The 25,022-nt window shown below is 44.0% G+C and overlaps 1 protein-coding gene across 6 annotated transcripts in view; it reads left to right on the top strand.

The window, feature by feature from the left end:
* Positions 1 to 103: 103 nt before the first annotated feature.
* Positions 104 to 25,022, top strand: part of asb3 (ankyrin repeat and SOCS box containing 3) — a 90,694-nt gene continuing 65,775 nt past the window's right edge. For 4 of the 6 annotated variants that reach the window (XR_010963665.1, XM_067988983.1, XM_067988988.1 and 1 more), the window contains exons 1-4: positions 104 to 176; positions 10,896 to 11,100; positions 22,418 to 22,576; positions 24,256 to 24,368. Coding sequence is in view for 5 of the 6 variants with exons in the window: in XM_067988983.1 (XP_067845084.1) it covers positions 10,905 to 11,100; positions 22,418 to 22,576; positions 24,256 to 24,368 (468 nt within the window). In the remaining variant the exon portion in view is untranslated. Of the gene's footprint in view, positions 185 to 241; positions 398 to 10,895; positions 11,101 to 22,417; positions 22,577 to 24,255; positions 24,369 to 25,022 lie in introns of those variants that run through there. The other 2 variants (XM_067988984.1, XM_067988985.1) reach the window with 2 other exon arrangements.

The following is a 25,022-nucleotide window of genomic DNA, read 5'->3' as shown; positions in this document are numbered from 1 at the left end:
ACCGCATCGTCTATCAGACTCAACCAATCGCTGAAGTATCCAGGCCGGACGCGCCAATCAGATATCAGCCACGAGGGTGAGAGCGCGCGTCTAGAATGGTGACGTTTCGGCTAAACAGGAAATTGGGGAAGAGGCGAGGCTCGAGATACTGCGCTGGTGATGAGTGAAGCGGTCAGGTGGGTTGGTGAGTGATGATGGAGTCATTAAAACATGCGAGGAGTAATAAAGTGTCGGCGGAATGTTTTGGTTTGGTTTGGTTCTTTAGGTTAGGGGCGTTTTTGTTGCAAAGCAAATTCTGGCGGTGTTGTGTTTGGAGGAAAGTTGCCGCCCGTTACTTCAAAACCCATCGTTGGGATGATGCGGAGATGACCGTGAATAGGTTTTACGTGAAGTTAATGTGAGTGTAATGTTATAGAAAAGGCTTGGTGCTCCAGCACAGAATTGTACTCGAGGATTGAGTCTTCTCGTGTACTCGCCAGTTGTCAGTTTATCGGCCAATCACAAGAAAAATCAACTTTTTCTACTGGGATTAGTAGTTGTTAATATTAACCCAATCAGATTTGTCCGATGGTGGCGCCTGGGAACAGGAGCAGGCCATTCAGCCCCTCTAGAATGTTCTGCCATTCAATTAGATAATGATTGATGTGTACCTCAACTCTATTGACCCACCTTTGCTCCATATGGTTTGATACAACCTAACAAAAATCTATTGATCTCAGTCTTGGAAATTTTAGATGACCCAGTATCTGGGGGAGTGAGTTCCAGATTTCTGCTACCCTTTGTGTGAAAAAGTGCTCCATTGTTCTGGATTCTCCCACCAGAGGAAATAGTTTATCTCTCTACCTTACTGAATCATTTTAGCATTTCAAACACCTCAATTAGATCACCCTTCTATACTTGTGGGAATACAAACCAAGTTTATGCAACCTACCTTTATAATTTAACCCTTTAAGCCCTGGTATCATTCTGATGAATCTGCTATAGCCCCTCCAAGGCCATTATATTCTTCTTGAGGTGTGGTGGCTAGAACTGAATGTAGTGCTCCAGATGTGGTCTGACTCATAACATCCTCCCTTTTGTAATCCAGCCCCCTTGAGATAAAGACCAATATTCCATTAGCCTTTTTGATTAGTTTTTGTACCTGTGCACTAGCTTTTAGTGATCTGTGTACTTGGACACCCAAATGTCTTTGTTCCTCCACAGTTCTTAGTTTCTCACCATTAAGAAAATTCTCTGATTTATCTTTCTTGGATTCAAAGTGGATGACTTCATACTTCCCCACATTGAACTCCATTTGCCACAGTTTTGACCACTCACTTAATCTATCTATATCCCTTTGTAACTTCCTGTTCCCATCCGCACAACTTACTGTCCCGCACAACTTGGTGTCGTCTACAAACTTGAATGTACAACTGATTATTCCTTCATTCAAGTCATTGATATATATGGTGAAAAGCTGAGATCCCAATACGGATCCTGGGGCACACTACTTGTCATAACCCATCCCATCACTTGGAGAATGTTTCCTTTATCCCTTCTCACTGTTTTTTACCTCCCAACCAATTTCCAATTTGTGTTGCAAGGTTGACTCCAATTCCACACGCTTTCATTTTTGCTGATAATATCTTGTGTGGAACCTTATGAAGTGCCTTCTGGAAGTCCATATAGATAACACCCATAGACTCTTCCTCATCCACCATGTTAGTGACCTTAAAAAAAAATTCAACTAGATTAGTCAGACGTGATTTACCCTTCCCTCTGCTGACTCTCTGACCAGCTTATACTAGTCCAAGTGTTCAGTCATTCTGTCCCTCCTGACAGATTCCAGTATCTTCCCCACAACTGACAGGCCTAGCTACCTGGTATCTCTCTCCTTCCCTTCTTAAATAATGACTGACATTTGCAATTTTCCACTCCAGTGGCACAATTGGCGAATCAAGAGAGCTTTGGAAAATTATGACTAACGCATCTGCAATTTTCTCCCTCATTTCTTTTAATACCCTGATTTGTCTATCTTGTGTCCCATTATCAAATTTGCTGATGATACAAAGATAGGTGGAAAAGCAAGTTGCGATGAGGACACAAAGTGTCTGCAAAGGGATATTGACAGGTTAAGCGAATGGGCAAAAATTTGGCAGATGGAATATAATGTGGGAAAATGTGAAGTCATCCACTTTGGGAGGAAAAATAAAGAAGCAAAATATTATTTGAACGGAGAAATACTACAAAATGCTGCGGTACAGAGGGATCTGGGTGTCCTCGTACATGAAACACAAAAAGTCAACAAACAGGTGCAGCAGGTAATCCAGAAGGCAAACGGAATATTGGCCTTTATTTCTGGGGGGATGGAGTATAAAAGCAGGGAAGTCATGCTATAACTGTACAGGGTGCTGGTGAGGCCACACCTGGAGTACTGCGTACAGTTCTGGTGCCCTTATTTAAGGAAGGACATGCTTGCATTGGAGGCAGTTCAGAGAAGGTTCACTAGGTTGATTCTGGATATGGAAAGGTTGTCTTATGAGGAAAGATTGAACAGGTTGGGTCTATACTCATTGGAGTTTAGAAGAATGAGATGAGATCTTATTGAAACATGCAAGATTCTGAGGGGACTCGATAGTGTAGATACTGAGAGGATGTTACCCCTCATGGGGGAATCGACTCAGAATAAGGGGTCGCCCATTTAAGACGGAAATGAGGAGGAATTTCTTCTCCCAGAGGGTCGTGAATCTTTGGAATTCTTTACTCCAAAAAGCTGTGGCGGCTGAGTCATTGATTACATTCAAGGCTGAGTTAGACAAATTTTTGATCAGCAAGGGAGTCAAAGGATATGGGGAAAAGGCAGGAAAGTGGAGTTGAGGTAAAAAATCAGATCAGCCATGATCTCATTGAATGGCGGAGCAGGCTTGAGGGGCCAAATGGCCTACTCCTGCTCCTGTCTCTTATGGTCTTATTATTTTCTCCATTACCATTTTTTTAAACTTAGATTCCTCCTTGATTTATTTTTAATGTCCCGTGTACCGCAGGTATTTCATCCTCTTCCTCTACTGTGAAGACGAATACAAAGTACTCATTTAACAAGTCTGCCATTTCCTTATTGCTGATTACAGTATCACCTGGCCCCTTTGCCACTCTCTTAAAGAATCATTGAAATTTAAAGCACAGACGGAGGCCATTCGGTCCATCGTGTGTGCCGGCGGAAAAAGAGCTATATTTATAAAAACTTTTACTGTTAGCTTTGATATCCCTTGCAAGTTTTTTTTCCCGTATTACCTGTTTGCACCCGTTTATACTTTCTTTATATTCCTTGGTTGCTTTTTATAGCTCTACCAGTCTGCTGGATTTTGATTTTTTTTTTCCTTGCATTTACATAAGGCTTTTCTTTTAGATACTGTATCTTGTCTCATTTGTTGGCCATAGTTGCTAACAAGTTGAGCTTTTGCCTTTTAGGGATATGTCTTGTACTGTATCAAATACGTCATCGAATACCTCCCACTATTTGTAGGTTTACACATGCAGCCCAGTTTACTGTGGTCAATTTATGTCTCATCCTGTTGAAATTTGCCTTACTTCAGTTCAAAACTGTGGTTTATGACTCTCCCTTCTCCCCCTCAAACTTAAAAGCAAATTTAATTATATTATGGTTACTGTCTTAGAAAATGTTTGAAGTATAAAGTAGATTGATCATCTTTAAGAGGAAAGGACAAGATAATGTTTGGGTGTGACCCTTCATCAGAACTTGGTTCTAAGGTCATGTTGCACTGATATTGACTTGTTCTGGTCCCTCCTGAAGTTGTTTAGTTTAAACAGTTGTCTGCGTACCCTCAGTTCATGTCATTTCACACCTGCCGCTGTGCCTTCATGGGGTTGGAGACAGGGATAGATGTGGTGTGAACTTGTTTTATTTTGTCTATGTAGAATGCACTCCTGTATTGGATTATTGTAGACATGTTATAATTTCATTTCAAAAATTGATATAATGTATCTGGGTCAGATTTGCTGGAACCTTTTAAAATTGTTTTGAAGTCCATAACAGTTACTTTTAATGTCATACCTAAAATATCCAAAACACTGCTAGGAAAAATTATTCTTGGCTTAATGGCAGAATTAGAGTATGTGCCAAAATGTTGGAAATGCAACATTTTCTGGGGATGCCCCAGGTCTCCCTAGAAAATAAATCTCATGCCTTCAGCACTTGTATATAAGATCATAAGAAATAGGAGTAGGCCACCCGGCCCTTCGAGCTTGCTCCGCCATTCAACAAGATCATGGCTGATCTACCTCAATGCCATTTTCCTGCACTATCCCCATATCCCTTGATGCCTTTAATATCTAGAAATCTATCGATCTCTGTTTTGAATGTACTCAATGACTGAGCCTTCACAGCCCTCCGGAGTAGAGAATTCCAAACATTCAACACTCTCTGAGTGAAGAAAATTTCTCGTCATCTCAGTCCTAAATGGCCTACCCCTTATTCTGAGACTGTGACTCCTGGTTCTAGATTCCCCAGCCAGGGGAAACATCTTCCTTGCCAAGTCCTGTAAGAATTTTTTATGTTTCAGTGAGATCACCTCTATTCTCTAGAGTTTAGAAGAATGACAGGCCTAGTCTACTCAATCTCTTTTCATATGACAATCCCCGCCATCCCAGGAATCAGTCTGGCGAACCTTCGTTGCACTCCCTCTATGGCAAGTATATCCTTTCTGAGGTAAGGAGACCAAAATTATACACAATACTCCAGGTGCGGTCTCACAAAGGCCCTTTTTAATTGCAGTAAGACATCTTTACTCCTGTACTCAAATCCTCTTGTAATAAAGGTCAACATATCATTTGCCTTCCTAATTGCTTGCTGCACCTGCATGTTAGCTTTCAGTGACTCATGTACAAGGACACCCAGGTCCCTTTGAACATCAATATTTCCCAATCTCTCACCATTTAAAAAACACTCTCCATTTTTGTTTTTCCTACCAAAGTGGATAACTTCACATTTTTCCACATTATATTCCATCTGCCATGTTCTTTGCCACTCACTTATCCTGTCCATATCCCATTGAAGCCTCTTTGCATCCTCCTCACAACTCACATTCGCACCTAGTTTAATGTCATCGGCAAACTTGGAAATATTACATTTGGTCCCCTCATCCAAATCATTGATATAGATTGTGACTAGCTGGGGCCCAATCACCGATCTCTGCGGTACCCCACTAGTCACAGTCTGCCAACCTGAAAAAGACCTGTTTATTCCCACTCTCTGTTTTCTGCCTGTTTACCAATTCTCAATCCATTCCAGTATATACCCCCAATTCCACGTGCTCTAACTTTGTTCACCAACCTCCTGTGTGGGACCTTATCGAAAGCTTTCTGAAAATCCAAATACACCATATCCACTGGTTCCCCCTTATCTTCTACTAGTTATATCCTCAAAGAACGCCAATGGGTTTGTCAAACATGATTTCCCTTTCATAAATCTATGTTGACTCTGCCAAATCCTATTATTATTCTCTAAGTGTCCTGTTATCACATCCTTTATAATAGATTCAAGCATTTTCCCTACTACTGTCAGGCTAACAGGTCTGTAGTTCCCTGTTTTCTCTCTCCCTCCTTTCTTAAATAGTGGGGTTACATTTGCTACCCTCCAATCTGCAGGAACCATTTTAGAATCTATAGAATTTTGGAAGATGGCAATCAGTGCATCCACCATCTGTAGCCATCTCTTTTAAAACCTTGGGTTGTAGATCATCAGGTCCTTGGGATTCATGGATCTTCAGTCCCAATAATTTCTCTAGTACTATTTTTGACTCATACTAATTTCTTTCAGTTCCTCATTCTCGCCGGACCCTTGGTTCGCTAGTATTTCTGGGAAGACGACACAAAAAAAACCTCCGTGAAAAGAGACACAGACACACAACCTTTGGCCCTCCATTTGCTAGGATACCGCTGCAGCTGGTCATTTGCTCAACCATTCCCTCACCTCCACCTTTGATGCCTTCATCCCCAGCAAAATCTTTACTGTCTCACGTCAGTTCTTTCCCCTAGTACAGCCCTCATCTTTGTGCGCTCAAGTACATGGGGCACAAGCTTAAATGTATTGTGCGAGCAACGCATTTAGTTGTCAATCACAGTTTGGAGCTTTTTGACCATTTTTTTCACAGAAAGGATTTGGAAAAGTGATTGTTTTTCAAGCCGTGTATTTACACAAAAAAAGGTATTGAGACAGAAGGTAATTAAAATGCTAATTTTCCTCAAAAGACTCTTAAACACACAATGTCTTAGCTTGTCTTGGAATGTGATAAGCATCTCAATTTTGTTATAAAGTCTTTGGCAAGCCTGTCCTTTTGGCCCTCAGCATAGGGAGACAAAACTACATAGACACCCAAGCAGTCAGGTCTTCAAACAGAAAGCAGTGAGGGAAAGTTTTGACCAAGGCTCAGAAGGAGAGTGCAGGAGGGTAGTTAGTTATTTTATTTGCGTCGAGCAAGATGACTCACTGATATGGGAAAGCATAGCGTGTTCATTATTTTTGCATTAGTACTGATTGAATTAAGTTAGTATAATCGTAACTGTTGCTTCGTAACTTGTTACTTGCTGTAAAATAAAGCAGCTTAATGATTTGAATCTGGCCTCATCTTACCAATTGTTTTCTTGGTCCACCTTTGAAAAAGTGTTAAAAATATGTTAAAAGTTCAGATCACAAGGAAGTAGCATTGCGCTATTGTATAGTTAGATATTGGGTACTATTGGCACACCCTTAAATGTAAGGTGCTCAAACTGCTTATGGGAAGGACTATCGCCACTGTATCCGAAAGAATATCGAAGGCAAGGTCCTGAACTTGTAACACCATTCACTACCCGATCTGGCTAGACCACATCAAACTCTGCTGGGACTCGCTGTCTTCTGCCGAAACTGCTCACTACTCTAGGATCATCCTGGAGGGTAAAGATATCCCACGGCTTCTTTTCTGTACTACCAATTGCCTCCTTAAACCCCTCTGCTTTGCCCCCTCCATCTTCACCTCTTAACAAGGTGCGCGAAGAGCTCATGGAATTCTTTGTCACCAAGATAGAGGCCCTTTTCCCCTTGTCCACTAAGCCAAACCGCACTGTACCTAACTGAACCCGTCTTTCTCTCTAGTTTCTCTCCCAGCTTCCTAAATATCCCGTTTAAGCTGATTTCATCCATGAGACCCACCATCTACTCCCTTGATCCCATTTCCACAAAACTCCCATCCAACTTCTCTTCCTGGCTCCATGCTTGTTGACCGTGTAAATGAATATACTGCCTCTTTGTCTGTCTTTCAAAACTGCCATCATCCCAATCTTCAAAAAAACCCACCAACCATTGACCCCCTCTGTGCCCACTTTCCCGTGTCTCCCTATTTGAATCCCTCCAATCAGATTTTTGACTCTCCCATAGCATTGAAACTACCCTAACCAAGGTCACGGAATGAAATTTTCTCTGACTGTGCTATGGTGCATCATCCCTTCTTGACCTCTCTGCAGCCTTTGACATAGCTGATCACACTATCCTTTTCCAATACCTCTCCTCTGTTGTCCAGTACCCTTGCTTGATTCCACTCTTACCTATCTGATTGTTGTCCAAACATCTCTCGCAGTGGCTTCTCTTCCCATCCCAGCACTATTAGCTCCAGAGTCCACCAATGATCCTTCCTGGAGTGTCTGCTCTTCCTCATTTACATGCTGCCGCTTTGGCAACATCATCCGCAGACACATGTCACCTTCCACATATGTGCTTGTGACATTCTGATCTACATCTCCACCACCTCCCTTGACCTGTACACTGCCTTTGTGCTGTCAGACTCCTTGTCCAACAACCAATCTTGGACGAGCCGCAATTTACTCCAGCTAAACGAAGTCTTTAGTCCTCGCCATAAACTACGTACCCTTACGACTGACTCCACCCCCTCCCCAATTACTATCTCGGGCTTCGATATCCAGTTTGACCCTGGCTGAGCTTCCGAGCTCATATCCTCTCCATCACAAAGACCGCCAATTTCCCCCTCCGTAATGTTGCCCTCCTCTGCCCTTAAATAATACAATGCTTTGCTGGTCGGTCTCCCATCCTGCACCCTCCATAAACTTCAGCTCATCCTATCCCACACCATGCTCCATGCTTCCATCACTCCTGTTATCATTGACCTACATTGTCCACCCAGCACCTCATTTAAAATTCTCATCCTGGTGTTTAAATCCCTCCATAGCCTTACCCCTCACTATCTCTCTGTAACCTCCTGCAGTGCTACAAACCCCTCCAAACTCTCTTCCTCTGACTCCAGCATCTTATGCATCCTCCCCCACTTTTCGCCCCACCATTGGCAGCCATGTTTTCCGCAACCTAGGATCCTCATTCTGGAATTCCCTCCCTAAACCACTTTGTTCCTCCACCTCCTGTTCTTCCTTTAAGATCCTCCTCAAAACCCATCTCTTTGACCAAGCTTTTGGTCACCTCTCCTAATGCCTCCTTCTTTGGCTTGGCATCCATTTTTGTTTTGTACACCTTTTTGTGAAGCATCTTTAAATTAAAGGTGTTGTTCATTGGGATTATAGACCCATCTGCAGTGGGTGTAGAACATTTACTGAAGGTTATTATTCAAAACAGAAATGGTTCCAAAGAAACTACTCAAACAAGGTAGACGAGTCACTGGGATCTGATGGTTTACATTGTGGACATTGAGGGACTATACTTTTCTAAAATTCTGCAAAAGGAAAATTGTACCAGACAACTGGATGGTGGTTTAAAAAAAGCAGATAGAAATAAGTCACATTATAGGTCAATTAATCTTACTGCAGCGTTGGTAAACTACAAGAGTGCAGAATACAGGGTGAAATTACTAAGCACTTGTAGAAATATGAGTTAATCAAGTTCAATCAGCATAAATTTCTAAAAGGCAGGTTGCATTTGACCAATCTTACAGAATTCTTTGAAGAACTAACGAGGATATATTAAAGCAATGCATGGGATGTGGTTTACGTGGATTCTCAAAAAGCATTTGATCGTGCGCCATATAAGGAATTTAGGGCCAAGATAATGGCACATGGAATTAAGAGGAATGTAGTCACATAGAGGGCAGAAAGCAAAGGGTAGGGGTAAATTGAATCATCTTGGGCTGGAAGATGTGATGAGTAGAAATCTACAGTGGTCCATATTGGGGCCACTCTTATTTACTATGTATATAAACAATCTGGACTTCAGAAATTGAGGTAACAATATTGAAATTTGTTGATCACCTCAGATTAGTTGGCATGAGCGTTATGGTAAATTGTGACCAGGACTGTGACAGACTGCAGGCGGACATCGGCCAGCAGGATGGGCAGATAAATGGTAGCTGCAGTTCAATGTAGGAAAATGTGAAATGATGCATTTTGTAGGTAAGAATAGGAAAACGAAATGCATCTTAATTGGTAAGATTTTAAATGGAGTAGTGGAACTTTGATGTGCAGATACACAGCTCACTAAAGGTGGCAATGCAAGTAGATAAAGCCATTTTTTTAAAAAAAGGCAAACTGAATCCTTTGTTTTGTATTTAGAGCAAGGAGGTAATGTTGAACTTGTAGACAACCTTAGTTAGATTGGAGTATTGTGTAGTTTTGTGCACCCCATTATATGAAGAATATAAAAGCAATGGATATAAAGTGCTGCATAGATTCACAAAGATGGATAATGATGAGAGACTTGAGAAGTTAGGGTTGGTTTTACTGGAGTTGAAAAGATTAAGGCTTGTCCCTTATGGAGATCTTCAGGATTATGATAAGATAAATTGTTTCCATCGGTTGGCAAAATGGTAATAAGAGGGCACAAATTTAAGACAATCATAAAAAGAATTAAAGTTTGGGTTGCTTCTTTATACAGTGAGTGATTTAGAATTTGGAATTCTCTGCCACAAACCATGGTTGAAATAGAGTACATAAATTACTTTAAAAGGGATTTAGATACGATTTTTCTCCTTTTTTGTTCTTAAAAAAAAAATTGAATTAAATTTTTTCTTTATACTTTTTAATACTTAAACTGTTAAAGTTTGTATTTTCACTGTTTCAACTTGTCTTTTTGTTTATAATGTATGCTTTCTTGAAATAAATTGTGTATGGGAGGGGATTATTTGCTTGAAAAAGACTATTGAAGGCATTGGGCAGTGAGCAGGAAAGAAATAAGTTGCATTTGTATAATATATACAGGCTATATTAGATAATGGTTGAATTGAGTGCCTGTAATACAGAAAGGTATCTGCTATTAAATCCCATGGAATCCTGACTACCTTAGCTTACCCACTGGTCATGTTTGTGGGGGGTGGAAAAGCTTAGATTCAGTACCTGGTAGTCATGGCAGACTGGTTTATCATAGAGGTTTTAATCAGGCTCTAATCCTGTAGAGGTGCTTGTTGCATATTCATTGTTGTCATTAGGTATTGAGACTGATAGACATAGGAAAAAACAATTGCACTTGAGAACTTTTAATACATTAATATGTTTTTGTTTGCTATTCTTAAGTCATTACTCAAATTGCTCCCATCTCTGCCACAACCAGGAGTGGCTCATTCTAGTGTTATAGAATTCTTTCCAGACAGAATCAAGGTTGGAAGGACAAAATCCTTAATTGTAATGCTGGTGTTTTTTATAGCACAAAAAAAATCACATATGTATCATTATGCTTTACTGAAATTCTAGTGACATACTGGACTTCTAAGTAGTGCAATATTTGCTCTTTCAAAGATACTTTTATTAAAATTTCTTACCCTAGCATGTTTATTGTGTCACAGTCTCTAACTTTTTGTAAACTTAGCTTTGAATATTAGAGTGCTAATTTTCAAGATGGATTGTGTAGGAGTGTTGTGATATGTAACATTTTCTGACTTCAATTAAATTTTCTTGCTTTATTAATTCAGCTGTGGAAAATGGACTTCACTGAGGCATACTCTGATACCTGTTCAGCTGCTGGATTTGCTGCAAGAAAAGGAAATGTAGAACTTTTGAAAGCCTTGATTAAAAAAGGTCATAGTCTTGACATTGCAGACAACCGTGGTTGGTGTCCAATCCATGAAGCTGCAACTCACAAATCATTGAGATGCTTGAGGCTTTTAATTCATGCAGGTACTGTAAATGACTAAGTATTTATACAGGTATTGTTGAAGTAAGTTCCTGCCACCTAAACAACCAATCTTACTAATTGCTTGAACATTGTAGTCGTTGTTTCAGTTTGTGTCATCCTAGTGAAGGTTGACCGTTATGTACACCATGTATATGGCATTTCATATATAAATTGTGTCTGGGCTGTGATATCTTTACAATCCTTAAAGCCTTCTGTAAGAAGTCAGAATGTAGTAGGGTGACACCTTGTTGGTTTCAATTGAAACCAAATTAGGAAACCATGCTTTTTTTCCTTGACCAAATAAAAGTTGTTGTAAACTCTTTTCAATAAATTATAAAATTGAATCATAATAAATGCTTATAATTTAGTGGTGATATTGTGGTGGTATTTGCAGTAAATTGGTGCATATGCTCTTGCCTGTCTCATTTGTCTCTGTGTGGCTGTCTCTTTCTGTCTCCTTTTTTTGCTTTTCTTTTGCCCTCCCATTCTCCCTTTCTCCTTGCTCCTCTCTGCCTGGTTTCTTGCCCTCCTTATGGATGATTATGTTGATGTCCTGGCACTGATTGGAAACCTGGTTCATGACCAGAATCTCCTTACAGCAGCATCTCCACCAGCCCTGCCCAAAATGTTATAGTGGCAGCTTGGCCCTCCACCCCAGCAGCACCACCGTCTCCTGTTGAGCATTTCACCCTTTCATCTTATTCCATCCCACACCGCTTACTGTGCCCCTACATCAACTTCCTCCCATCTCTCTTCCCTGAGTCTCTGTACTGAGTGGCCTTCATCCTTGGGACTCCAACCTACACCTAACCTTCTTAAGCCCCTCTTCTCTGACGTCGCCGATCTTCCTTTAATCTCACCCTTAATATAAATTCTCCCACCCATATCCTTCAACACCTCCTTGACCTTGTCCTCTATCGTGGCCTCTCGGCACCCAAGATTTCGATGACTGACTAAGAAATCTGTGATTACTTTCTTGTCTCCCTTACCACCTGTCTGCATTTATTCTCCTCCATTCCCACTATTCTCACCATCTAATCAAGGAAAAAAACTCTTCCCCAGCTCCCTCAAAAATTTGCTCTGAAATTCCCAACTTCCTTGACCCACCCATCACAGCACCTCCTTTTGCTGTCAGTCTGCTTAATCGCTTCCTCAGCTCTGCCTTCACCACTCTTGTTCCTAGCAAATCAATCACTGTCTCCCGCCCCTCTCGCTCCCCTGGTTTGGCCCCGTTTAGTCCTTCAAGTCAGAGGAATGCAGGTCCAAATGTGCCTGGAGCACAATTGGCTTAGTTATTAATCACCAGAGCTAGCTTGACCACATCAAGTGTTATCATGCTTCATTCTCCTCAGTCAAAATCACCCACCACTTCATGACGATCCTGAAGGGTAACGATGAATCTGGCTCCACTTTTTCCATGACCAACTACCTCCTTAAAATCCTGTTTGCTCACCTCAATTACCAAATGCGAGGAGCTCATGGACTTTTTCATCTTCAAGATTGAAATCATCTGTGTAGCTGCCTCTGCTGCTTCCTCCCCTTTCTTTTGCCTACTTCAGCCCAGGACCCCATCTTTTTCAGTTTTTTGCATATCTCCTCAATTCTTTCAAAACTCATCTCATCCATTAGACCCACATCCTTGTCCCTACTCAACTCCCTTACCTGGCTCCCTTGCTAATTGACATTGTCTTTGGTTTCCTTTCCTTCAAAACTGCTATCATTACCATCAAACTTAGACTCATTTGCCCTCTCCAACTATCGATCCATTCTCTAACCTCCCTTTCCTCTCTAAAGTTCTTGAATGTGACATTACCTCCTAGTTCTTTGCCCATTGTTCCTGAAACTCCCTCACCACAAACTCTGCTCTTTGCTACCAATTCCATTCCTCTCCCCCGACACTCTCACACTCAAGCAGACTATTTGTAATTTTGGTATCCTGTTTGGCCCTGAGCTGAGTTTTAAATCCACATCCTCAGCATCATCATTCCTTCCGCCCCCACAATATTGCGCAACATTGCCTCAGCCTCTCCGCTGATCATCTACCTCGACTTCACTTTCCTGCCCTATCCCCATATCCCATGATTCCCTTAGCATCCAAAAATCTATTGATCTCTGTTTTGAATATACTCAATGACTGAGCATCCACAGCCCTCTGGGGTAGAGAATTCCAAAGATTCACAACCCTCTGAGTGAAGAAATTTTTCCTCATCTCTGTCCTAAATGGTTAACCCCTTATCTTGAGACTATGACCCCTAGTTCTAGACACTCCAGCCAGGAGAAACAGCCTCTCCGCAACTACCCTATCAAGCCCTCTAAGAATTTCATGTGTTTGAATGAGATCAATTTTCAGTCTTCTAAACTCCAGAGAGTATAGGCCCATTCTACTCAATCTCTCCTCATAGAACAACCCTCTCATCCCAGGAATCAATTGAGTGAAGACAAGTATATCCTTCCTTAGGTAAGGAGATCGAAACTGTACTCAGTACTCCAGGTGTGGTCTTATCAGAGCCCTATATAATTGGAGCAAGACCTCCTTACTTCTATACTCCAACCCCCTTGCAATAAAGGCTAACACATCATTTGCCTTCCTAATTACTTGCTGTACTTGTATGTTAACTTTCTGTGATTCATGTACAAGGACACCTAAATCCCTCTGAATACCAACATTTCTTAGTCTCTCACCTTTTTAAAAAATATTCTGTGTTTCTATTCTTCCTACTAAAGTGGATAATGTCACATTTTACCCACATTATACTCCATCTGCCACCTTCTTGCCCACTCACTTAACCTGCCTATATCCTTTTGCAGCCTCTGTGTCCTTCTCACAGCTTACTTTCCCACCTAGCTTTGTATCGTCAGCAAACTTGGATACATTACACTCGGTCCCCTCAACTAAATCATTAATATATTTTGTAAACAGCTGAGGCCCAAGCACCGATCCTTGCGGCACTAGTTACAACCTGCCAACCCAAAAATGACCAGTTTATTCCTACTCTCTTTTCTGTCTGTTATATTATAAGCTATAATTTAACTGAAACTTTTCCAAATGTATTCTGTCGTAGTCTTTGCTGACTTGCACTCACACTGTACCCCAACACATTTTAAATTCTTATCCTTGTTTATAAATCCCTTCTTGGCCTTGCTGCACCCTATCTCTGCAATTTTTCTATATCTCTTCCTGAATGCTTTGTTCCTCTGGCTCCGGCCTTCTGTGCATTCCCCTTTTTGCACCACTGCACCCCACACATGGTGGTAGAGCTTTCAGCCATCTTGGAACTTCTTTCCTAAACGTCTTCATCTCCCACTCCACCTTTAAAAGCCTCCTCAAGACCTGTTTCTTTAATCAAGTTTTTAGTCACTTCTCCTAATGTCTCCCTTCTTGGCTCAGTTTCCATTTTCCTTATGCCTATTTGTGAAGCAGCTTGGGATGTTTCTTTATGTTGAAATTGCTATATAAATGCAAGTTGTTTTTCAGTTTTCTTGCATTTATATAGCAATTTCAAAATTTTGCTGTTGTTTGATTCTTGCCCTGTACTTGACGACTGTAATTGCAATTGGAAAGTAGAAGAACCGAAAATAACAAAGTTGATTGGTTGGGGGCTGGTGAGGGTTGGGAATAACTCTGGGTGAGTCAGGTCAGGCTGAGAGTGACTTAGTTGGTCACGTTGCAAAGCTATCATGCTTGAGAGTTTACCTGCCTGCCTGGAACGTTTCCACCCTATTCTTCTTTTCGCTCCTCGTTCCCCATTGCTTCCCGGACAACCAGTTTACTTGCCTGTTCAGAGTGCTTCCTGGCCTGCCTGTTCGCTCATATGCCGGCCCAACCTGAGTGCTTCACGGCCTGTTCTCGAGTGCAGCAACTACTCGCCTGTATGAATGGCTCTAGCCTGCTGAGATGTGAAATTAGAGAGTAATGGATAGCAGGAGGTGAAGGAGGAGTGAAAGAGAGTGAAGTACAACAACAACTTGCATTTATATAGCACCTTTTTAACATAGTAAAATGTCCCAAGGCGCTTCACAGGAGTGTTATCAAACAACATTTGACACCGAGCCACATGAGGAGATATTAGGACAGGTGACCAAAAGCTTGGTCAAAGTGGTATGTTTTAAGGAGAATCATAAAGGAAGTGAGACAGGCGGAGAGGTTTACGGAGGGAATTTCTGAGCTTAGGGTCTAGGCAGCTGAAGGCAAGGCCACCAATGGTGGAGCGATTTAAAATCAGGGATGCGCAAGAGGCCAGAATTGGAGGATCACAGAGATCTCTGAGGGTTGTAGGGATGGAGTAAGTTAGAGATAGGGAGAGGTGAGGTCATGGAGGGATTTGAAAACAAAGATGAGAATCTTACAATTGAGGCGTTGCTGCACCAAGAGCCAATGTAGGTCAGCAAGCACAAGGATAATGGGTGAACGGGACTTGGTGCGAGTTAGGATATGGATAGCAGAGTTTTGGATGAACTCAAGTTCATGGACGGTGAAAGATTGGAGACTGTCCAGGAGAGCATTGGAATAGTCAAGTCTAGAGGTAACAACAGCATGGATGAGGGTTTCAGCAGCAGCTGAGCTGGCGCGGGGCAGAGATGGGCGATGTTACGGAAGTGGAAGTAGGCAGTCTTGGTGATGGAGCGGATATGTGGTCAGAAGCTCATCTCGGTCAAATAGGATGCTAAGGTTGCAAACTGTCTGGTTCAGCCTCAGATAATGGCCAGGGAGAGGAATGGAGTCGGTGGCTAGGGAACAGAATTTGTGGCGGGTATCGATGACTATGGCTTCGGTCTTCCCAATATTTAGTTGGAGGAAATTTCTGCTCATTCAGTACTAGATGTTGAACAAGCAGCATGATAAATCAAAGGCTGTGGAAGGGTCGAGAGAGGTGGTGGTGAGGTACGCTGATGATACCCAGCTCTACATGTGGAACCTGACATTGTGTTTTCGGATGATGTCGTTGAGGGAGGGAAGCGGCAGATGCAGTTGAACGAGTGGTCTCAATCTTAGTGACAAAAAAAGTCCATGAGCTCTTCGCACTTCCTGTTGGAGGATGATCCTGGAATAGTGAGCAATTTTGGCAGAGGAGAGCAGGACCCTATAGTGCTTGCTGTGGTCCAGCCAGGTCATAATATCATTGTACGTACAGCACAGGAGGAGGCTATTTGGCCCATTATGCCTGTGCCAGCTGTTTGAAATTAGTCTCTTTCCCTATAGCCCTGTAAATTTTTTCCCATCAAGTATTTATCCAATTCCCGTTTGAAAGTTACAATTGACTCTGCTTCCAACACCCTTTCAGGCAGTGCATTCCAGATCATTACAACTCCTTGCGTAAAAAAAAAGTTTTCTCATGTCGCCTCCGGCTCTTTTGCTGATCACCGTAAATCTGTGTGCTCTGGTTACCAACCCTTCTGCCATTAGAAATGGTTTCTCCTTATTTACGCTATTAAAACAGTTCATGACTTTGAGCACCTCTGTCAAATCTCCCTTGAATCTTCTCTGTTCTAAGGAGTACAACCCCAGCTTTTCCAATCTCTCCATGTAACTGAAGTCCCTCATCCCTGGCACCATTCTTGTAAATCTCTTCTGCACCCTCTCTAAGGCCTTGACATCCTTTCTAAAGTGTGGTGCTCAGAATTGAACACACTACTCCAGTTGAGGCCTAACCAGTGTTTTATAAAGGTTTAGTATAACTTCCTTGCTTTGGTATTCTGCCTCTGTTAATAAAGCCCAAGATCCTGTATACTTTAACAGCCTTCTCAACTTATCCTGCCACCTTCAAGGATTTGTGTATGTGCACCCCAAGGCCTCCCTGTTCCAGCACCCCCTTTAAAATTGTACCATTTAGTTCATATTGCCTCTCCTCATTCTTCCTACCAAAATGTATCACTTCACATTTCTACGTGTTAAACTTTATCTGCCATGTGTCTGCCTGTTCCACCAGTCGGTCTATGTCCTCCTGAAGTCTGTTACTATCCTCCACATTGTCTACTGCATTTCCAAGTTTCATGTCATCTGAAACTTTGAAATTATATCCTCACCACTACTCTCTGCTTTCTGTCCCTTTGCCAATTTTGTATCCACGTTGCAACTGTTCCTTTAACCCCATGGGCATTAATTTTGCTAACAAGTCTACTATGTGGTACATTATCAAATGCCTTTTGAAAGTCCATATTCATCAACCGCACTACCTTCAACAACCTCTCCATTACTTTATCAAAGGACTCAATCAAGTTAGTCAAACTTGATTGTCCTTTAACAAATCCTCGCTGACTTTCATTTATTAGCCCATATTTTTCCAAGTGCCAATTAATTTTGTCCCTGATTATTGTCTCTAATAGTTTCCCCACCACTGACATCAGGCTGACTGGCCTGTAATTGCCAGGTTTATCCCTCTCCCCTTTTTTGAACAGGGGTGTAACATTTGCAATCCTGCAGTCCTCCGGCACCATCTCCATATCTAAAGAGGATTGGAAGATTGTGGCTAGAGCCTTCGCAATTTCCACCCTTTCTTCCCTCGGTAACCTAGGATGCATCCCATCTGGACCGGGTGACTTTTCTACTTTGACTATTGCCAATCTTTTAAGTACCTCCTTTATCTGATTTTATCCTATGCAATATCGCTACTACCTCCTCCTTTACTGCTACAATGGCAGCAGCCTCTTCTCTAGTGAAGACAGATGCGAAGTATTTATTTAGCGCCTCAGCCATTCTCTCTGCCTCCACAAGAAGATTTTTTTGTCCCTAATCGATCCCACGCTTCCTTTGATTACCCTTTTACCATTTATATGTTTATAAAAGGGTTCCCTTTTATGTTAGCTGCTAATCTATTCTCACACTCTTTGCCCCACTTATTCCCTTTTTTTAGATCTCCCCTGTACTTTCTGTGTTCCTCCTGGTTCTCTACTGTGTTATGAACTGTGAAAAAGCCTCCTTTTTCTGTTTCATTTTAATCTCTATATCTTTAGTCATCCAGGGAGCTCTAGCTTTGGGTGCCCTTCCTTTTGCCCTTGTACGTGGACTGTACCTGAGCCAACTCCTCCTTGAAGGCCTCCCATTATTCATTTACTGTTTTGCCTGCCAAATTTTGATACCAAACCACCTGGGCAAGATCGCTTTTTAACTCACTGAAATTAGCCCTCCTCCAATTAAGTATTTTCACATTTGATTGTGCCTTGTCCTTTTCCATAACTACTCTAAACCTAATGATATTGTGATCACTGTTCCCCCACTGAAACTGCCCCACTTCATTCACCAGAACTAGATCCAGCACTGTTTTCTTCCTGGTTGAGCTGGAAACGCACTGATCTCTTGGACACATTTCAGGAATTCCTCCCCCTCTTTGCCCTTTACACTGTTACTATCCCAGACTATATTGGGATAATTGAAGTCCCCCATTATCAAACTACTCTATTGTTCTTGCATCTTGCCTGCAAATTTGCACCTCTATCACCTTCCCACTCTTTGGCCTATAGTATACATCCAGTAGCGTATTAGCTCCTCAGTTGTTCCTTGATTCTAAATAAACAGATTCTGTCCTTGACCCCCACAACTACATCGTCCCTTTCCAGTGCTAAAATAGTTTGTTTGATCAATACTGCCACCCCCCACCCCTTTCTTTCCTTACCTATCTTTCCTGAATATCTTGCAGTCAGGCATATTGAGTACCCAATCCTCCCCTTCTTTGAGTCAGGTCTCTGTTATTGTCACTATGTCATAGTCCCATTTGGTGACTTGAGCCTGCAGCTCACCAACCTTATTTACCATGCTTCGTACATTTACGCACATGCACTCCAAACTCACCTTGGTCTGCCTCGCATTTGCCCCCTTTCTGATCCCTCCTATTTTTGAACTCTTCTTTACTCTAGTGCTATTCATTCCTCCCAGTCCTCTGCACCTTGTTTCTCCTCTCTAATGTTTCACCCTGGTGCCCATCCCCCTGCCAAATTGGTTTAAACCCTCTCCCTTAGCACTAGTTAACTTCCCCACAAGGACATTGGTCACTGCTCTGTTGAGGTGCAACCCGTCCATCTTGAACAGATCCTTTCTGCCCCAGAACTGGTCCCAATGCCCCAGGAATCTGAAGCCCTCCCTCCTGCGCCATTTCTCCAGCCATGCATTTACCTGTCTTATCCTACTATTGCTATACTCACTAGCATGTGGCACTGGGAGTAATCCAGAGATTACTACCTTTTGAGGTACTGCTTTTTAACTTCCTCCCTAGCTCCTGAAACTCTGACTGCAGGACCTTGACCCTTTTCCATCCTATGTTATTGGTTGCCACGTGGACCATGACTTCTGGCTGTTCCCCTTCCTCCGTTAAAATATTCTGCTCCCTCTTAGTGATGCCTCTCTGGTGCCAGGGTAAAGGACAACACAACATGTGGGACTTATGTCGGCGGTTGTAGAAACTCCCGTCTATGCCCCTGACTATCGAATCCCCTATAACAACTGTATTTCGTTTGTCCCCGTGTAGCCGAGTCTCAAACGGTGCCGGGGGACTTGCAGCTGACTGCACCCCCCCCCCCCCCCCCCCCCCAAAGCATCAACACTCTCGCTGGTATTCAACACTGAATACTGGTTTGAGAGTGCCATACTCCCAGGGGACTCCTGCACTGCCTGCCTGTTCCTCCTAGTCTGTCTGGGGGTCACCCACTCCCTCTCCGCCTGAAGTCTCTGTAGCTGCGGGGTGACCACCTCCTGAAATGTGCTAGCCACAAAACTCTCAGCTTCCCGTGTGCACTGCAATGACAGCCGGTCCTCGAGCTCGGAAACTCTGAGCTCGAGCAGTTGCTGGCACTTTCTGCATATGTGATTTTTCCAGGCCACACGAGCTGTCCGCTCCGCTCGGCCGCCTCTCCCGGGCTGTCCGCTCCGCTCGGCCGCCTCTCCCGGGCTGTCCGCTCCGCTCGGCCGCCTCTCCCGGGCTGTCCGCTCCGCTCGGCCGCCTCTCCCGGGCTGTCCGCTCCGCTCGGCCGCCTCTCCCGGGCTGTCCGCTCCGCTCGGCCGCCTCTCCCGGGCTGTCCGCTCCGCTCGGCCGCCTCTCCCGGGCTGTCCGCTCCGCTCGGCCGCCTCTCCCGGGCTGTCCGCTCCGCTCGGCCGCCTCTCCCGGGCTGTCCGCTCCGCTCGGCCGCCTCTCCCGGGCTGTCCGCTCCGCTCGGCCGCCTCTCCCGGGCTGTCCGCTCCGCTCGGCCGCCTCTCCCGGGCTGTCCGCTCCGCTCGGCCGCCTCTCCCGGGCTGTCCGCTCCGCTCGGCCGCCTCTCCCGGGCTGTCCGCTCCGCTCGGCCGCCTCTCCCGGGCTGTCCGCTCCGCTCGGCCGCCTCTCCCGGGCTGTCCGCTCCGCTCGGCCGCCTCTCCCGGGCTGTCCGCTCCGCTCGGCCGCCTCTCCCGGGCTGTCCGCTCCGCTCGGCCGCCTCTCCCGGGCTGTCCGCTCCGCTCGGCCGCCTCTCCCGGGCTGTCCGCTCCGCTCGGCCGCCTCTCCCGGGCTGTCCGCTCCGCTCGGCCGCCTCTCCCGGGCTGTCCGCTCCGCTCGGCCGCCTCTCCCGGGCTGTCCGCTCCGCTCGGCCGCCTCTCCCGGGCTGTCCGCTCCGCTCGGCCGCCTCTCCCGGGCTGTCCGCTCCGCTCGGCCGCCTCTCCCGGGCTGTCCGCTCCGCTCGGCCGCCTCTCCCGGGCTGTCCGCTCCGCTCGGCCGCCTCTCCCGGGCTGTCCGCTCCGCTCGGCCGCCTCTCCCGGGCTGTCCGCTCCGCTCGGCCGCCTGTGATGTCACCTTTGCAAATTTTCTCAGAGTTTGCTTTCTGTACTCTGCTGACGCTCTACTTTAATTGCTTGTGGCCGCTCCCTGCTCTACCGACTCTTTGCTGCTGCTCTGCCATGCTCTACTTTAAATGCTTGTGGCTGCTCCCGTAGTACTTCCACTCTGCCAATGAATGGCTAAACCAGTTGTCCGCCGTAAACGTTCAGGCCTGCAACTTAAGGGAGCGAAGATGAGGGCCGTACCAGGGGGAATGAACAGGGTGAGAGAGAATGTAATGATTTTGACGGGGACAAGGGCATCAGAGTTGGAGGTGAGGGTGTGATTGAGCAGATTGGTAGCTGCGGAAATGTGGTGGTGAATGGAGGGCCAAAGGCTAGACAGTTTGCAATTTGAAAGTGCTGTTGTAAGTGACTTGGGGAGAGTTTTTTCCAGGGACACAGAAGGAAGTGGGGTTGGGAGGGAGAAGGGGGATGTGAGTGCAGAGGGATACAAGGAAGTGATCAGAGATGGCCTTATCTGTGATTGACACAATGGGAGTAGAGAGGCCACGTGAGATGGCAAGGTCGAGGGGGTGGCCATGAGTATGGGTGGGAGAGTCTAAGGGACGATAGGAGGGCAGGTTGAATTGAGTTGGGATGGAGGTTGAAATTACTGAGGATGAGAAGTCAATCTGTGCAAAGGCTGAGGGAGGAAAGCAGTAAAGATATGTGAGAAACATAGCATGGTACTTGAGTGGGTGGTAGAGAATGAGGATTTTAAAGGAGGTGAGAGGGGTGGAACAAGGTGCTCAAAGGAGGAGAAGGTGCTAGAGGAATAGGGGGATAAACCAAGGTGTGATTTGGTGATGAGGGCCACACCGCCAGTGCAGCAGTCTGGATGGGGCAAGTGGTGGAAGGTATAGCTAGGAGGGGAGGCTTCATTAATGGGGAAGGTGTCATCACCTGTCAGCCAGTTTCTGTCAAGGCCAAGATGTCGCTGCAATCATCCACAATGAGCTCATGGATGGCAAGGGCCTTGTTCTGGAGGGACAGGGGTGGTGAAAGCTGATCTGGTAGAGTCCACAGGGTCAGTGCTGGGAGTGGTGAATGGGACAGGAAGGAGATTGGCAAGATTAGTCCCCAGTGGGTGCGCTGGGCGAGAATGTCGTCGAGATATTAGGATAGGGCAGTTGAGGTTGCTGCTCGTAAGCAGGCAGTGACGAGTGCCTCAATAGGCCCTTCGGAGGATGCCAAGAGAGGTACAGAGGGAAGCTGTAGGCTTATCCAAGAGCGAGTCAAGCATGGGATGGCGGCAGGAGAGTTGGAAAGTTGAGGAATGCTGAAGAGATTTGGGGGGGCAGAGTACCTGGGAGGGGAGAAGTAACAGGAGAGGGGGGCCTAGGAGGGGTCAAGAAAAAGGAGAAAAAAGTGGGGGAGAAGAGAAATAGAAGTGATGGGCCCGGGTCTCAGGGAAGAAAAGCGAGAAATTGAGGAGAGCAAGAGAGTGAGAAGTGAAGTGCTAGAGTGAGTTATGGAAGCATTTGTAGAGAATGTATCTTTAATTGCATTGGAAGTGCTTATTTTTAATTTGTACTTCCCTCTAGCTTCGTCCACTCCATGCATAGAATTAAAGACTTTTGAAGGTGAAACAGCACTCCATCTTGCTGCCAAATGTGGCCATTTAAAAATTGTTCAGAATCTGCTAAAGGCTGGGGCAAATCCGAATGCCATCACTAATGAAAACGTAACACCACTTTTTTTAGGTAAGGCACTGAAAACATAGATTTTGTGAAGAGTTTAACCCTTTTCCCCGGCCAGGTTCGGGGAAATTCTGGTATTTTTTAGTTGTCAGCTCACAGGTACAGCTATTAATAGCATTATTATGTTATAAAGCCACTCTGTTGTCAGCAGTAGTATTACTATAATATTGATCATATACAACTAAAACATTTAAAGTACAATTTTTAATAAAGATTGTAAAATGTTGTTTGCCATCTTCCTCTTTCCATTCTTTTATTTTATTTTTAAAATTGTTTTGATTATTTATAGTTTATCTCTAATAGATTATATTAGTTCTGTATCTGTTATAATTTGCATTTTCTTCAATTTTAAAGGACTTCAATTTCTTTTGAGATTCTTCAGCCTCACTGTCAATTTTGGAGGTGAGAGCAGCATAAAATTTGGCCTTTAACTGGCTGGAGAGCTGGCTGCAGATTATTTTTTTTTACAGCCAGTCAAGGCTCAGAACTCTGAAGATTAACCTGATCACAGGTGTGACCAGGATAGTCTTCAAACACTACTTTCTTGTATGAAATAGAGACTTGGTGCCATTATATGTGTTACATGGCGCCGTCAGTCTGATAAACCTGGGATGACAACTTGTCCATTGCAGACCAAGGTTTGATTGATAAACTTCTAACTCCGTATTGTCCTGGGATGAATAAAAATTGTACACTTGAAAATATTCAGCATACTCTGGATGGAGAAGCCACCTCATTTTCTTTGATTTTACAGCTTGTGCATAAATTAAATTCTTCGTTTAAGCATCTACATACACTGTATGAGTAAAGACTGGACTTGATAGGTCTGAGGCAAACACAGTCTATGCATACACACGTTATGATGTTGTAGTTGGTGGCACTATATGTGGTCACATCCTGTGTCATTTAAAGCCCCAGCACTTGCATTTTACTGTCAAATAATTTTTTCTTCAGGTTTTTTTGTTTGGTGAACTGGGTGTCTGACATTGTTGTATCATATCCCTTCACCATATTGGAATCTAAGCCACTGAGAAATCCATATGAGTAAACAGCACACTTTCTCCCAGTAAGGACACATCACAGCTTACCTTAGTCCAAGGCTTAGGGATCCCAAGTGCGCGCAAGGCACCCATTAAACAGGGCATGTCTCACTCCCACAGGCATATAGTCACTAGTCCATCATTAGATAACTGACAAGCATGTTTTTTAATCAATCTCTCTCTCTGTCTTTTCCACACTTGTCCCTCCTTGACTCTCTCCTGCCAGGACTGCACATAATAAGCATCTAGGAATGAGTAGGATATGCCACATTGGGTTGCAGCTTGAAAATACTGCAAGATCTATTCTAAATACTAAATTGGAATATAGTTGGGAAAAAAATTGCAGATTCTTTAAACAATTTATTTGCAGCTGTAAAAGAAGCAGCTCAAAAAATCAGAAGGAGGCATAATGAACTATGATTAGTTTATGGATACGAAATCACTATTTAATACCAAGAATGATATCTCAACTGGATAATTTTTAAGGGTTCCAGTTAACCCTTCACATAGTGTAATCAGTATTTAAAATGCATCTTTTTATCTTGTATGTATTGATAAGACTGCAATCTTAAATACTACTATACCATGTTACGATATGTTGGAAGAGAAAGATTGATTGTTCTCATCTTTCCACATTTGAAGCTACTGAGAAAGGCCACATAGCTGTTGTAAGAGCATTACTACGATATGGAGCAAGGATTGATGGATCCCATTCTGCGTGTTTATGGAGTGTTGTGCACCAGGCTGCGTATCAGGTACTGTAACATTCATTGTCTATCTCCATAGGGGAGGAGGAAAGATTTAAAGCAATATTAGCAGCATCATCATGAATGCTAGAGTAATGTATTCATTTTTTTCCATGCCTGGGATGTAGGTGCCCCTGGCAAGGCTGGCAAAGAAGTCTTGTAGTTTATAAATTTGAAGTATGATTTCTAATGTATAGTCAGAGCCAAACTTTGTGTGGTAGATTTTCCTCTCATCTGCACCTACGGAACACAGATTCCAGGTGCAAAGGAGGAGGAGACGTGTTTGGCATTGCTTGAGGATTTCCTGGTGATTCCCTGATTGGGGGAGTGGGAGGGGCAACACAAAGCATCTGAGCTTGAAGTAGGTGTATACTGCATTTAATGAGACAGGAAGGGCTTACGATGCCTCCTGCCTTATTTTCCTCTCTGAATTCCAGTTAGGCACCCATTTGGAAGGAAGGCCTCTCTCTCTTAGTCTTGCTCAAATCAGAGGATCCAAGCATAGCCTGGGTGCCACCTGGAAAGCAAGTCCTTTCCTTCAACTGGGCCAGTGGAATGATGTTTTTGGACAGCAGCCAGAAAGCCTTAAAGCTGAAAGCTATTACTGGTGCTGCAGGGCCCTCAGGACTGCAGCAGTGGCTAGTTTTATGCCCCCTGCTTATA

The sequence above is a fragment of the Heptranchias perlo genome, chromosome 8 (assembly GCF_035084215.1).
Source record: "Heptranchias perlo isolate sHepPer1 chromosome 8, sHepPer1.hap1, whole genome shotgun sequence".
NCBI classification, from domain to species: domain Eukaryota; kingdom Metazoa; phylum Chordata; class Chondrichthyes; order Hexanchiformes; family Hexanchidae; genus Heptranchias; species Heptranchias perlo.
Note: the sequence above shows the minus strand (reverse complement) of the source record. Positions and strands in the feature narration are given on the sequence as shown.